The sequence below is a fragment of the Pelobates fuscus genome, chromosome 5 (assembly GCF_036172605.1).
Source record: "Pelobates fuscus isolate aPelFus1 chromosome 5, aPelFus1.pri, whole genome shotgun sequence".
In the NCBI taxonomy this organism is placed as follows: domain Eukaryota; kingdom Metazoa; phylum Chordata; class Amphibia; order Anura; family Pelobatidae; genus Pelobates; species Pelobates fuscus.
In genome coordinates this window covers 322,088,768-322,104,966 of record NC_086321.1, presented here as the reverse complement: position 1 = coordinate 322,104,966, position 16,199 = coordinate 322,088,768, and the positions used below count along the sequence as shown (strand labels likewise).

The window sequence follows — 16,199 nt, the reverse complement described above, 5'->3', positions numbered from 1 at the left end:
CAAATATGAATGCATTCTGTACTCACTTTGGCTACCAGTTTGTCCTTCAGCAATGAATACACAATGTTTCAAATGGACAAATAATGTATTTTAATTTGAGGGGCTTGAGGAGTATGATCAGGGGCAGGGCTGTTCTGAGAAATGATAAGTGTCTAACAACTGACAATTTAAGGAGCTAGCTTATTAACAAAGACTGCTTTCTAAACACATTTATTGTAGTTAAAACACACATTACTTTGAATATCACTATTTTCAATACAGAATGTTGCAGTAACATTCATATTATTTCATGTGCACACAAAGGATCAGTTGAATGAATAGTTGGCCATGAAAACTTGGGGCATTGCCTAAAACAGTGCAACTTACCCAGGTGTTCTGCCAGTTGCCTTCCTCGCTCAGAAGACACCACCCTCTCATCTTCCATGTCACATTTGTTTCCAACAAGTAAAACTTGTGCATTATCCCAAGAATATGTTTTGATCTGAGTTGACCTGTGTAATGAATTACAGTGAAAGTTATAAATTACAGACAAAATTTGTTTTACACGAAGACTGCATAAATTAGTGTTTAAGAATGCATGTTGATACTGGTTCAATTAATAAATAAAACCCCAACTGAATTATGTTGACAGATTGTTTTGGTGTTTTTTTTTTGATGAATTAATTTAATGATTTCTTACACTCCAAATCTATAAAGCGCTCCACCTTGCTGAAGTGCTTTATGTGAAAAATGACTGACCCCCATGGTCTTTTTTTATAAAAGTGCCGATTTCAAGAGAAATCGGAATTCTTATAAAAGTAATAAGTTGCACGCATTGTTAATAAAAATCATGGGATTCACTCCCTGAGCAGAATGGCTTATGATGGTGTGCAAGTTGATCGATGGCTTGGTCAGCCAACAGTCAAGAACTGGATACATTTGGGAATAGAGGTACTAATAAAAAATATATCTTCATTATGCTAAAAACAAGGGCATGAAAGCACCTTAAATTTAAAGCGTTTTTGTCTATAGGAAAGGCCCGTCTTTAGAGTGTTACTTCAACAATCATAACCATTACAGCCGGCTGTAGTAGTTATGGTGGTTGGAATACCTTGGCATCATTCCCCAGTAACGGGGCAAACTGTTTTCCTCATACATGGGTATCTGCTGGGTGTCTGGTCTCTTCTCAAGCAGGTTAACAACATTGGCCTTCTGCAGTGACGTATAAGCCAGATGCCAGTGCTGCTGCTCCCTCATTGTCCGAGATTGTCAGCTGACTGCTTTCAGCCAATGAATGCAACTTTGTGAAAGAAATGTGCATTGAATTAACATTCAAATCATTGACGTGATGCCTGGAGTCTGTGCATGCAGCATTTCGCTATGAAAGGCTGCACATACCTGTTTAACCCCTTTGTTACTGGAGGTGTGACTCTACATCTGGCAGTGTCACTAGTCAGCCTGGAACTAGAGTTCTGGGTTGGCAAAATAGAATTCAGTGCATATTTTTTTGCATGTAGGAGAAACATCATCTTTTTGGGAGATTGCACATATTTCACAGACAATCTGCAGTATTATCTTTCTTGTTTCTTGAAGGAACATCGCTTAGTGGACCATCTGTTAATTGACGCTCCCCCTGAATCTAAAATGCTAATTTTCAGAAGCCATTATAATCAAGTGTCATTCACAATCTCAGCACTATATGTGACATACATAAAACATGATGCCGTTTTCTATTTTATACTTTTTTTTTTTACACCTTTGTCACCGTGCACCATATTTACAAGGTGTTTATGTCAAGTATGATAGGTGGCTAGTCAGAGCTTACAGTTCCTGTTAATTTATTTAGAGAGGTTATTAGTTATAAAAGTGCTATATGGTATCTGCAGTGTGAATGCAGAACATGAAACATGATCAATATTGTCAGCAACAGTAAAAGACCTGGAAAAATCTAAACAATAATAAATTATAAAATGCAAGAATGACATGTATAGAAATTAACTGGTATCATGGGAAATGGGATGTTGTAATTTAGCACTATGTAGAGGTCATTCTCTTTATACTTTTCAAAAAGAGACCATTTTTGGCATGGTGGAATCTGACCCTGCTCTATATTTGTAATTAACTTTGTCTATGGCCAAATCCAATAAGAGCATTTACAGCTAAATAACATAGAACATTAGGTTTCAACTGCAGCAAACACATTATAGACGTGAGAAAAGTATATTAGAGCAGAAGGATTCAAAAATAATTCACCCACAGAACCCAGGGCTGAAAACATATTGTAGCAGTTGGAAACTGTTCCACTATCAACTACAGCCACTGGTATGCCATTGTTGCTGAAGGGTTCGAACATATAAACAGGAACCCAGATTTTGTGCATCTTGCCTACATGGCTTTTAACAGAACACCAATAGTTAGGTGCAGTTTTTTCTTTACACAATGTCATAGTAAGTATGGCCACAATCAACAGTAGTGTTTGTTTCCCTACTCTCTGGCCCACATATTGGCTCTCACAGACTAGGCTTCCTGAGCTAGAATCAGTATTAGGGCTAAAATCAAGATTAGAATCACTCTTGGGGTTAGTGGGGTCAGAATTTGTTTAGGTTGTTGTTATTCATATAATCATATTTTCAAAGTGAGATCTGCACAAAACACAATATACACACAACACTACAAACAGCCCACATATATACACACAGCCCACCACACACACCTACATTTTACAAGCAATCCTCACCACACTTAACATCACAGACAGTCCACACACAAAACTACATATTGCTTAAGTACATAACACCAAAGATTGCCCCTTGTACACACACAAAATACTATAAGGAACAACTATAACATCATTGACAGAACACACACCCACACAGACAAAACCCCAGACACACATACTTTACCACAAACAGCCTGTGTACACACATACAACACCACAGACATTCCACACGAAACAAAAATGCTACCTGCAACTCACATAACAGTACACACACACAAACCGCAGACATACATACCAGAAACAGCCTGCACACATACTTTAAACATCAGGCTGTCAACATACTTGCACACAACCACAAATACCATGAACAGTCCACATACACACACAGATATCACAGAGCGCACATACATAAATATCACAAAAAGGCCCCCCACACACACAAAATAAAACCCACACATACACAATCCTAAAAGCAGCTCCAGCCACACACAAACAGGCACACAATTCCACAAACAGCTGGCATTCATAATTCAGACACAAAATGATACAAGCACGCACACACACAATACCATAAACACACACCCCATATATACACTTACAAAACACCACAGACAACCCACATTACACACACATAATATACAAAGTATCTCCCGCACCAGTATATAACACATGCAGAATTCTTCAACATACATAAATGTTACTTGAGGAAAAAAAATAGGGCTGGCTCACTTAGGGATTTTAAAGTTTTACTTTGGCATAGCACTACCAAAAGGTTAACTGCCCCTAGCATAGATCCAAAGTGCTGACTATTGTAGCTGTATGGTTACTATAAAGGAGAAACTCACAGGAGGCCCGAACTGTAAACTACAGAAGGAGAAAATGAAAGAGGGATAACATAAGAATATAAAAGAACAAGAGTAAGATGAGAGAGAATGTACAAATTGTGATGCTGAAGGAATACAAATATGAGTGTATAGCCACGTTTTAGGCTTATTACGCAGACAACTCTCAAAGTATTTACAGAACTCACCAGTCCTGCACAGCATTGAATGACTCCTCGTTGGTGATGTCATACATCAGGATGAAGCCCATGGCCCCCCTGTAGTAGGCAGTGGTGATTGTCCTGTATCGCTCTTGTCCTGCAGTGTCCTGCAAAACAAATATTCCAGGGTAAGCAGAATGTATGTCTATGCAGATATGCGTAGGCCTTTCATTACACTTATACAAATACATATTTTTTTGGGGGGTGGGGGCAACTTCATTTTAAAGAGTAGGTTACACTTTGTTTCATATTAAAGATAATAAAAATAGCAATGCATTTACATTTAAAAAGTGACAAGTTAATATTTCATTAGAAGAATCACTTCCTGAAGTTCAAAGGATCACTATAGGGTCAGGCACACAAACATGTATTCCTCACCCTATATAGTGTTAAACCCACCATCTAGGTGTCTTGCCCCCCCTTAACATGTAATAATAATAATAATAAAGTATGTCCTAGGGATGTTACTTTAGCCCAACATCCAGGGGTTATTTAAAAAACATTTTCCAGTGCTGCGCAAGTCTACTGGCGCTGGCCCGCCCCCGATCCGCTTACATCATCAGAATGTATTATTGCTAGCCAATACAATGCTTTCCCAAGGGGGCTGGACAGGGGGATGGAGCTAAACGCCAGCTTGGCCAATCAGCAACTCCTCAGAGGAAAATTCAGTGTCTCCATGCACAGCGTGGAGACGCTGAATGGCAGTGCTGCGCACATCTGAGGAATGGCCACTGGAGGTGTCCCTAGGGGGGCAATGTAAAAACTGCCTTTTCTATGGCTGTGAGAGGGCATAGGCCACATATTTCCTGAATGTGTATTTAGCCATTGATAAAAGAAATAAAAATATCTAGGCAAAGTAAAAATCTTCCAAGATAGACTGCCAGTGGCATTTCATACAACTGTGCAGAAAGGTAACTCAGATTATTCAAAAACTTGGTGAAAACTTGCGAGCTGCAAAAAAAAAATGATGTCCGTTCTAGTCTGATTTGACCCTACCCCCCTCATTGTCTATATATATTTTTTTAATTGTATGTTGCATATTCATCCCTGGAAACATAATGAGGAGATTTATCAAAGTGTTAAATATTTTTGAAAAATGGTGAAAAGTGTTAACAGTGCACATTCTGTTGATGACTACTCCTACATAGTACATGGTTTTGTCAGACAGCAAGTGACGGCACACTAGATTCCATTTGAATAACTCACGTTGACCATGATTCCTCTAGTTGACCAACATACATATATATTCCCATAGTTTGAATTTTCAGCAATTCAAAATTGCAAGGAAATTCCAAACTTAAACTGCCTCCATCTATAAAATGCCTCCATCCTGGGTGCTCATCAAGACGTCATCACCATCTTTTCAGTGTCTCTCACACACATCATCTCATCAATCTTGCACAGACATACCTTTCAACAAGCCAGATTCTAGTGGGACAGTCCTGACTTTCTGGTCAAGTCTTGCAATCCTGACACCAGGGAATCGACCCAGACAAGCTCAGCACAAGTCCATCAGGTTAAGGGCACTTGGACCCTGAAAGGGGCACTAAATGTACTGCCTGTAGCGTCTGCCCTCAGTGGGCAAGCCTTAAAAGATAGGCAGGCATCCGGGTGTGTATTCATGCCAGACTTACCTGCCTCTAGAGTGTGCCGATCCACCCTTTCCCAGACATGTCTACCACTTTTGGGGAAGAGCCATGGGTGCAAACTCCTGATTCTATGGCACTATGGTTCTAACACAGCCTTTCTCATTCTTAATTTTTCTCACACACTACGACTTCCCTTCTTTCATCTCACTATTCCTTATACATCATTCTTTGCTTACTATTCTCAGATTCAACGTTCTTTACACCGCATTCACTCACCCTTCTCCATGACATATAGCATCCTTTTATACCTCTCTATCACATACAATCCATCCTCGCCATAAAAGCCTGCAGTTAACACAATCAATGAAATCATGTAAACATCGCATATAACATAACATATCTCACACTTCTTTTTGTCCATTTCTACACATTGCTACATATTGCTGTATATACTTATCTATGTATGGTTTCTCTCATGTGTATGTGAGAATAGTGGTGCCATTGATTATGTCATAGGTGATGTCATCAACAGTGTCATGTGTGATGTAATGTGAGATACCACAGTAATATTTTGTTTTCATATGTCATAGGTGATGTCATTAACGGAGGTCGCTACTCAGGTCGTCAACAATGGCATGTGTGATGTAACCATTGATATAATTAATTATATCATGTAAAAATGTCCTTGCCTTTTAACAATTGACTATGTGACACAATGCACACACACTTTTTAATTAAAAAAAATAAAATAAATCTGTTTTCAAACATGACAATTTCTGTTTACAATATTTGTAATCTAAGTATCTGTGTAGTGTATGCCCTTCTTCCAGCAGAATTTCAACACTGTCTGACGTTGGGTAATTACTAATCTATGGTAACTGATCTCTAATGGAAATTGTCAAAACAGCTTTTGCTGTTGATTGACAGCAATTTTTACTGCAGGTGGCTGATTCTCTGTAGATCTTCCCACAACTATTTTATGTCAAACCAAAACATTACATAGCACTAAATTAATTAAAGGATATATTATATCATATAACCAGGGCCACTGCTACCATAAGTGGCACAGACGTAGGGCACACTGGCCAAAGGATCACAACATGTTGGTACCAGGCAGGAGCAGGGTTCACAAAGTTACCCTCTCTCTCTGACCATTCTGTGCAGGGGCAGACTGGCCCACAGTGATACTGAGATATTTTCCAATGGGCTGCTATTACCTGAGGCTGGCTGTGGCCTTCTTGATTGCAGCCAGGTCAGCAATGGAAGCGACAACAGCCAGTCGCTCCTTGCAATGCACAGAGCTAAGGCTTGCTGGGATACTTTATGTCAGTGTTAAAAGTAGGGAAATCACCATGCAAACCAATGGAACCAACATGCAGATGTTGATGACTCCTCCTCAATATATCTCAGACAGCAACTAACTGCAGACTAGATGTTCTATATAGGAACAGCCAATTAAATAACTCTTGTTGCCCTTTGTCTGCAGTATACGTAAAGCTTTATTTTCCCATGATACATCTAGTTCAGCCAAAGTTGTATCAACATTTATTTTAAAAGGGACTCTGTTCTAGGATGATGGATAGACAGACAGTTAAAGCTTCTGAAGATCCAGGTGTACGGACATCTGGTAAACATATTTGTAGATTTACAAGATGTGTGTGTATGTGTGTACACACACACACTAAGGATTTACCCATTCTATATGAATAGATCCATCATCAATGGATCAATTACTTTATTCTGAGTTGTTCCCAAAATTCCTTGCCTTTCTCACCAAGGCCTTGTTGGCACTTTTACTATGTGTTTGTTCCACTGTAATTTTCTGAAACCATGCTCCCTGCAATGTCAGGTATCAGTTGGCAGGCTATAATGATTGGCAGGCAGCCTTTTGTGTTTTCACACTACGCTGACCTGCCATTAATGTGGGAGTCGAAGCCCCCTTCCATAGACTCTTTTGTGTGGAGCCAGTGACACAATTGCATCACTGGTTCACCTCCTTAACTCCCCAACCACTGGCAACCCAATTCTGGGACGGTCAATGTCGTTGGAAGGTATGCCATATGGTTGAACTTAAATAGCACTGAAAAATTTACAACTGTATTTTTGTGTGTGCTCGGTTTCTGGAATTTGTATAAATTTTGGTCTTTACGGCAGCATCACTGCTGAGAAATGTATATTTCAGGTGTGCCCCCAATTGCCATTTGTCAGTGAATGTATTTATGAGTGTGTGTCAGTGTTTGTGCATCAGAGTGTGTGTCAGTATGTGTGCCAGTGACTTTGTGTCAGTGAGTCAGTGAGTGTGTGTCTTTAAAATATCAAAGAAAAAAAATATATTGGTATTACTTGGTAAATATGAGCAAAGAAGGCTCTGAAAAATTGTCTTTACTGTTTAACCCCTTAAGGACGGCGGGCGTTTTATGCCGTCCTTTTAGGGGTGGCTCTAAAGGCCGTCTGGCAGCATAGAACGTCCCTGCCGTCCTTTTTAATTAGAAATATGGGAGAATATGGGAGATAATGGTTTAAATGCTGATTTTGATTTGTTTAACTTTTTATAAATATTTATCATTTTATTTTTTTGTAAAAATAGTATTCCTGTTCTTATATTGTTCATATTCTATACCTACCATTGCTATTATGTTACTAGTTTTTATAATTTATCTTCTATTGATCGTCATAATTATATGATGGGTTATGTGCTTTTAGCTATACCTTTTATATATTGTTTTTATTACTACCCCTCCCCTAGCAGTTATATAAGGTAACTCTTTCATCCCTAAATATGGCACCATGCTCTGCGACACTTTTCAGTGTGTCAGGCGTACTCCCATATTCTGACGTCGGACGCAACTCTGTGCGTGCCGACGTTCTATATTTTTTTTAAACACATGCTCACTCTCCATGACGATGGTCGCAGCTTCATGCGTGCCGTCGTCTTACAGATACACGCCTACTTTCCATGATGACGGCCGCAACTTTGTGCGTGCCGTCGTCTTATAGATACGCACCTTCTCTTCCTGACGCCGGCCGCAACTATATGCATGCCGACACCTACACTCCGCCAACTGGTTTCGACGTTGGCGGCTGCCTAGTGCGCGCCGACGTCAATTAGCAATTATAATGTACTACATATCCCAGTACACCATGCGGTTTCCATGCCGGTCACGTGACCGCATTAGATAGTAATATCTACACACAATAACCAAACAAGGTCTATATAGCCTATCATGTTGTATATATACCAAGAAAATTTTTATATGTTTAAACTTGATTGTTTACAACTAAGATTCTGATTGTCTGTCCCTAATTTTGGCAAAGAATTAAAAAAAAAGCCCATTTCCACCATTAGGGCAATAATTATGAAGTTCTAATCAACTGGAAATATATGAATCAACCTCGAAAAGGACGTGTGTCTAAATTGTCACAACACCCTGTGAAGATTATGGTTCGAGTGGCCAAAAAAGAAGTTAGTTGCGTCTTGGGATGAGAAATCTATAAAATTACAATAGGACGTCACCTACACAACCACATGTTGTTTGGAAGGGTTTGAAGAAAAAAGCCTCTCCTCTCATCCAAGAACAAACTCAAGTGTCTTCAGTTTGGGAGCTTTCTGACATTGGGTTTGGTGCACACAGAGAGGTAGTTTTATGGAAAAGTACCTCAGGGCCACAGTTAAATATGGTGGTGTCTCTTAATGTTTTGGGGCTGTTTTTCAGCCAGAGACATTTTGTTACGATACACGGCATCATGAACTCTATTAAATATCAACATATATGACTGCTACTGCCAGAAAGCTTAAAATTTTCCTCACTGGATCTTCCAACAGGACAACATAGATAACAATCAGCACGTAAAATGTACTGCCATGGACATCTCAACAGAAAACCTGTAGGGTGAACTTAAGAGGAGAGTCCACCAGCATAGACCTCAAACTTTGAAGGATCTGGAGAAATTCCGTATGTATGAATGGTCTCAGATCCTTTGCGATGTATTTTCCAACCTCATCAGGCATTGTAGGAAAAGACTAAAAGCGGTTATCTTGGCAAAGGGAGGTAGCACAAACTATTGATAAACTTGTGTTGTGTTTCCAATTGTATCCATGAGAGATGAGTATCTTTTTTTAGCAAAAGGTTAAATAATAAAGCCAATTTTTCACACACAAAAATATATGGATTGATCTGACTGGGAGCACAAACTCACAACCTTTCCTGATTTCCAGGTAGAATGGGGGAGCAAGCCCATGCCAATTGCATCATTCTTAAAGGGAAACTACAATTTTGTATTCCTAGCATTATAGTACCCTCCCTCCCCATGGCAGACATCAGCTGGAGGGGAACATAATGCACATGTGCAGCAAACACCGCATTAGGATTACCCTATAGTAAAGCATTGAATCAATGCTTTCCTATGGGGTTTTAGCTGACATTGGATGTCCTCATGCAGAGCGTGAGGACGTTCGGCGTCAGTTAGGCGATTAAAAGTCGCCTAACCACCAGGAATGGCCTCTAGTCTGGTTATCAATAACTGCAATAATTACTACTGCAGGGTTAAACTGACAGGGATAATGAGCTGAAGTGGTCTGGACGCCTATAGTGTCCCTTTTATGGTTTTATTGTCTGGAGAACAGCTGCTCAAATGGCAGCCTTCCAGACTCTCATTGTGCCTCACTGGCTGACAGACATATTATAATATATTATCTTTGTTATGTAGCGTATTTATGGTGAAGGACAAAATCCAGCACGATGCATGCATAATGGTGTTAAACAAAGTCAGAAGGCCACCTGCAGTTCATGTTGCTCTTTACAGTGACATGTATTTTTTTTTTTTTGTCCTTTCAGTGTAAATGCAATCCAATTCTTATCAAAATCTGTCTAAAACACATAATTCCAATGCTAGCAGACAAGCCTAGGATTATTACCTACCCAGCCAACGCAAGTATTCCTAAGGTTGTTCAACGTCATTTGTTGTGCTAATCAGTTGGCACTATAAGAAACATTACAAGATAATAACATAAATAGCTACATTTCAATTCACAGGGTTACTTACTAAAGTGAGAATTCAAAGCAAAACCAAAGCAAATTCCAAATGTATGGTCAAAATTGTCGAACTGGAAAAAGTAAAATATGATTTCAGGTCGTCTCCTCTGGCATTAACATTCCCACTTTAGTAAATAACGCTGTCAGTGTATGATGCCGTCAATTGGTCCCCTGTTCCAGGAGCTGTTTAGTTGACAACGTTTGGTGCAGCACTCCCGCAGAGCTGCAGCAGTGGACCAGTTTGCTGTTCACTCTGCAGGATGTAACTAGCACAGGAAAAATTGGAAACGTTAAAATAGGGGATATAAGAAAATTATTAAAGGGACACTATAGTCACCAAAACAACTTTAGCTTAATGAAGCAGTTTTGGTATATAGAACATATCTCTGCAGCCTCACTGCTCAATTCTCTGCCGTTTAGAAGTTAAATCACTTTGTTTGTGAACCCTAGTCACACCTCCCTGCATGTGGCTTGCACAGCCTTCCATAAACACTTCCTGTAAAGAGTCATCTAAAGTTTATCCTTCCTTTACTGCAAGCTCTGTTTAATTTAGATTTTCTAATCCCCTTCTATCTTAATAGTTTGCTAGACCCTGCAAGAGCCTCCTGTATGTGATTAAAGTTCAATTTACAGAGCAAGAGATACAGTTGTTTAAGGTAAATTATATCCTATTGAAAGTGAAACCAGTTTTTTTTTCATGCAGGCTGTGTCAATCATAGCCAGGGGAGGTGTGGCTAGGGCTGCATAAACAGAAACAAAATGATTTAACTCCTAAATGGCAGTGCATTGAGAAGTGAAACCTGAGAGGCATGATCTATACACTAAAACTGCTTCATTCAGCTGAAGTTGTTTAGGTGACTATAGTGTCCCTTTAAGGGATCAGTATGATCACGTTTATTAAAGTAGCTTTTTTTTTTTAATTCTTTTTTCCAAGTTTTTCAAATTCTATCATCAGTGAAATAATCAGTTGTCATATTATGCTTACACTTACTGTAAAGTAGGTATAAGCATAATAAAATGACATTTACAATTGGAGATACAAATGTGATGATACAGCATATCCATGAGATCTTTTTTTTCTTTTTCTTTTGTTTAATGTAGGATGCATTATAAGTGCCTTAAAAGAGACACTCTAGGCACCTACTGACTTGTTATGGTGTCTGTAGGTCCTGGGCGTTGTCTTACCTTAAAGGGCACCTGTCATGTCCCAAACAATCTTATGCTCATTACATTGAGCATAAGATTGTAATTATACATTTGCTAGCAAATGTAAAGATTAGGAGAAAAAAAAAGTCTGAAAATAGTTTTTTCTCCCGGCTGTCAATCAATGCCTCGGCGTGCAAAGGGACTGACAAGGGACAGCAGAAAAGACCACAGGAGGTCCCTCCGCTCTCCACCCAGAGCAACCATAATGCATGTGCTGTGGTTGCCATGGAAACTCTTTAGCCAGCACTGGCAAAAACTAGTGGGCACGCTGGCTTCTTACATCACTGACAAGATTTGCCCTGCTTGGTGAAGCATTCCGGGTGCAGTCAAACACTCGATAGATTGCTACTAGGGAGTAAAGTCAGGGTTTCTGCCAAAAAATAAAACCTAGGAACAAAGGAATCATAACCAGACACCCAAGGATGGTTAGAAGACTATACCTTCCACAATACACAATAACTGTACACTAGATCACATTACCATTTTCCTTATTACAGGATTACCGTATTTATCGGCGTATAACACGCACAGGCGTATAACACGCACCTCATTTTTAGAAAGAAATTCCAGGAAATTTCCCCCCTCATCCCATAGTATTCTCCCCCCCTCCCCTCCCATAGTATTCTCCCCCCCTCCCCTCCCATAGTATTCTCCCCCCCTCCCCTCCCATAGTATTTCCCCCCCCTCCCCTCCCATAGTGTACTTCCCCCCAGGGGCGGACTGAGCACTCGGGCATATCGGTCATGGACCGAGGGCCCGAGGCTCTGGGGGGCCCGCCTGTGGTGCAGAATGTAATAGCAGCTGGGGAGTTCAGCAAGCTCCCCAACCAGCCTGCACTCAGTAAGGGGCCGCATGAACTTCTGCGGGCCCCTGCTGTTAGAGAAGCTTCCCCCCCATGGTCGGCCGTGCTGTACTCACAGTTTGTAGCACACTGAGAGACAGCCCAGGGGCCTTATCAAAGACCCTCCAGGCTGCCTCTCACTGTGCCTGTCTAGGCTGGAAGAAAAAAGAAGTAGAGCCTCTGCCCTGAGTTGAGCCCTCCATGCAGGCTGCCTGTAACTGATCAGAGCAGCCCCTGCGGAGCTGCTTTATCAGCGTTTCAGGCAGCCTGCCCGCAGTTCCATGTCCGGCCAGGGAGGGAGCTCTTCTAGACACTCACATGGCAGGATGGAGGTTGGACTCTCTGCACCACCGTGGGTAAGGATTACCCCCTTCCTGGACAAAGGTAAGGTTTAGGGAGGGGGGATACATTATTTAACTTTTTTTAACCTATCCATCCATTCCCCTTTATTCACCAAGCCCCAACACACACACTACAACCCCTATCACTCCCTACACACACTAAAAACCGCTATCACACCCATACACAATCCTACAACCCCTGTCACCCCCATACACATCCTACAACCCCTATCACTCCCTACACACACTACAACCCCTATCACTCCCTACACAGTACAACCCCTATCACCCCCATACACATCCTACAACCCCTATCACTCCCTACACACACTAAAAACCGCTATCACACCCATACACAATCCTACAACCCCTGTCACCCCCATACACATCCTACAACCCCTATCACTCCCTACACACACTACAACCCCTATCACTCCCTACACAGTACAACCCCTATCACCCCCATACACATCCTACAACCCCTATCACTCCCTACACACACCACAACCCCTAGCACTCCCTACACACACCACAACCCCTATCACCCCCATACACATCCTACAACCCCTATCACTCCCTACACCCCCTATCACTCCCTACACACACCACAACCCCTATCACTCCCTACACACACTAAAAACCCCTATCACCCCCATACACATCCTACAACCCCTATCACTCCCTACACACACCACAACCCCTATCACTCCCTACACACACCACAACCCCTATCACCCCATACACATCCTACAACCCCTATCACTCCCTACACACACTACAACCCCTATCACCCCCATACACATCCTACAACCCCTATCACTCCCTACACACACCACAACCCCTATCACTCCCTACACCCTACAACCCCTATCACCCCCATACACATCCTACAGCCCTTATCACTCCCTACACACACCACAACCCCTATCACTCCCTACACACACCACAACCCCTATCACTCCCTACACACACCACAACCCCTATCACTCCCTACACACACCACAACCCCTATCACTCCCTACACACACTACAACCCCTATCACCCCATACACATCCTACAACCCCTATTACCCACTACAACCCCTATCACCCCATACACATCCTACAACCCCTATTACCCACTACAACCCCTATCACCCCATACACATCCTACAACCCCTATTACCCACAACAACCCTTATCACCCCTTACACATCCTACACCCCTATTATCCACTACAGCCCCTATTATCCCTACACATCCTACAACCCCTATTACCCACTACAACCCTTATCACCCCTTACACATCCTACACCCCTATTATCCACTACAACCCCTACTATCCCTACACATGCTACAACCCCTATTATCCACTACAACCCCTATCACCCCTTACACATCCTACAACCCCTATTATCCACTACAACTCATATCACCCCTTACACATCCTACAACCCCTATTATCCACTACAACCCCTATTACCCCTTACACATGCTACAACCCCTATCACCCCCTACATATTCTACACCTGTTACCCACTTCAGCCTCTATTCCTCCCTTGCACCCTCAATAGCTTATATTACCTCCTGCTTCCCTCTATTACCCCTTCCCCACTACAGCACTTATAACAACTACATGCCCCTGTGTTCACACACACGGATGTTCCACACATGCAAACCTGAGTTCACACACAAACTACATCCAAATATGGCCTTGCATGCAGACCCTCAATATAAATATGTCCCTGCACACACACACTGATGTCATAGAGTATTCCTGACCATATAGTGTAAAAAAAGATACACCATTTAGGTTACCGGCATCCCCTTGCCCCTCCTAAAAAGGTAATAAATTTACCTTTATTTCAGGGCCACACGGGTCCGCCGGAGTTGGCTCAGCCCATGCTCTGGCCAGTGCACTGAGATAATCAGAATTATGAGACACTGAACATCAGTGCTGCACATTGTCTATCACTGACCCGAGAAGCACCTCTAGTGGCCGTCTGAGTGACTGCCATGAGAGGTGTCCCTATGCAGCAATGTAAACACTGCCCTTTTCTGAAAAGGCAGGGTTTACATTAAAATGCCTGTAAGGACTGGCTATACATACCAGAACAACTCCATTAATCTGAAGTTGTTCTGGTGACTATAGTGTCCCTTTAAGGTGGCTCGTAACTTTTAGCACATGGTTAGTACTTTGGATGCCTGCATTGCTCATATAAACACATTGCCATGATTCACATACACACTTAAAAGGACCACTATAGGCACCCAGACCACTTCAGCTCAATGAAGTGGTCTGGGTGCCAGGTCCATCTAGGGTTATCCCTGCAGCCTCTAGTGGCTGTCTCATTGACAGCCGCTAGAGGCGATTCCACCCTTCTCACTGTGAAAATCACAGTGAGAAGACGCTGCCGTCCATAGGAAAGCATTGAGAAATGCTTTCCTATGGACTGAATGCGCGCGCGGCTCTTGCTGCGCATGCGCATTCAGCGCTGACGTCAGAAGAGGAGAGTTTAACCCCTTCCTCACCCTTCAGCCCAGTAAGAGTGGGACCCAGAGGGTGCGGGGCACACAAAGACCCTATAGTGCCAGGAAAATTAGTTTGTTTTCCTGGCACTCTAGTGGTCCTATAAATACTACCCTATTTAAAAAAAAAAAAATTGTTGTATTACTCTGAATCCACACATCGTGGCACTAGACAAGAACATACATCTATTCACTTAAACCAAGGCTCACAGTGAATATACACACAAAACATACATTTACTTTACATGTACATATATATAACCAAATACACCGTACATACACCATCTTATATACCAGCATATTATTATTATTGCCTTTTTATAGCGGCAACAGATTCCGTAGCGCATATATATTGGTCTGCCGGGGGCCCAGGTCCTAATTTTGCCCGGGGGCCCAGGCCACTGTCAGTCCGTCCCTGCTTCCCCCCCTCCCCTCCCATAGTGTACTTTCCTCCCCCTCCCCTCCCATAGTGTACTTTCCTCCCCCTCCCCTCCCATAGTGTACTTTCCTCCCCCTCCCCTCCCATAGTGTACTTTCCTCCCCCTCCCCCTCACCCTCCCCTCCCCTCCCCTAATTACTTACCTGTCCTGAAGCATGGGCCGGCTTCACAGCGCGCACCGCGGTACAGGAACTTTAATTTAAGGTTCCGGTTTCCGGCGGGACTGAAAGGAAGTGTGCACACTATTGTGCACACTTCCTTTCAGTCCCGCCGAAAACCGGAACCTTAAATTAAAGTTCCTGTACCGCGGTGCGCGCTGTGAAGCCGGCCCACGCTTCAGGACAGGTAAGTAATTATGGGATATCGGCGTATAACACGCACCCACGATTTTCCCCCTATTTTCAGGGGAAAAAAGTGCGTGTTATACGCCGATAAATACGGTACTTGTTAGAAGGCATTAAATAGGCTAATATTATTGGAATATTCTTTAGAAATGTAACAT

The 16,199-nt window shown here is 42.1% G+C and overlaps 1 protein-coding gene across 1 annotated transcript in view; it reads right to left on the bottom strand.

The window, feature by feature from the left end:
* RAB3A (RAB3A, member RAS oncogene family) overlaps positions 1-16,199 on the bottom strand; it is an 81,821-nt gene that overhangs the window by 3,791 nt on the left and 61,831 nt on the right. Inside the window, exons 3-4 of the mRNA XM_063455590.1 lie at positions 3,729-3,847; positions 367-491 (exon numbers count right to left, since the gene is read on the bottom strand). Coding sequence (XP_063311660.1) covers positions 367-491; positions 3,729-3,847 — 244 coding nt within the window. The remainder of the gene's footprint in view (positions 1-366; positions 492-3,728; positions 3,848-16,199) is intronic.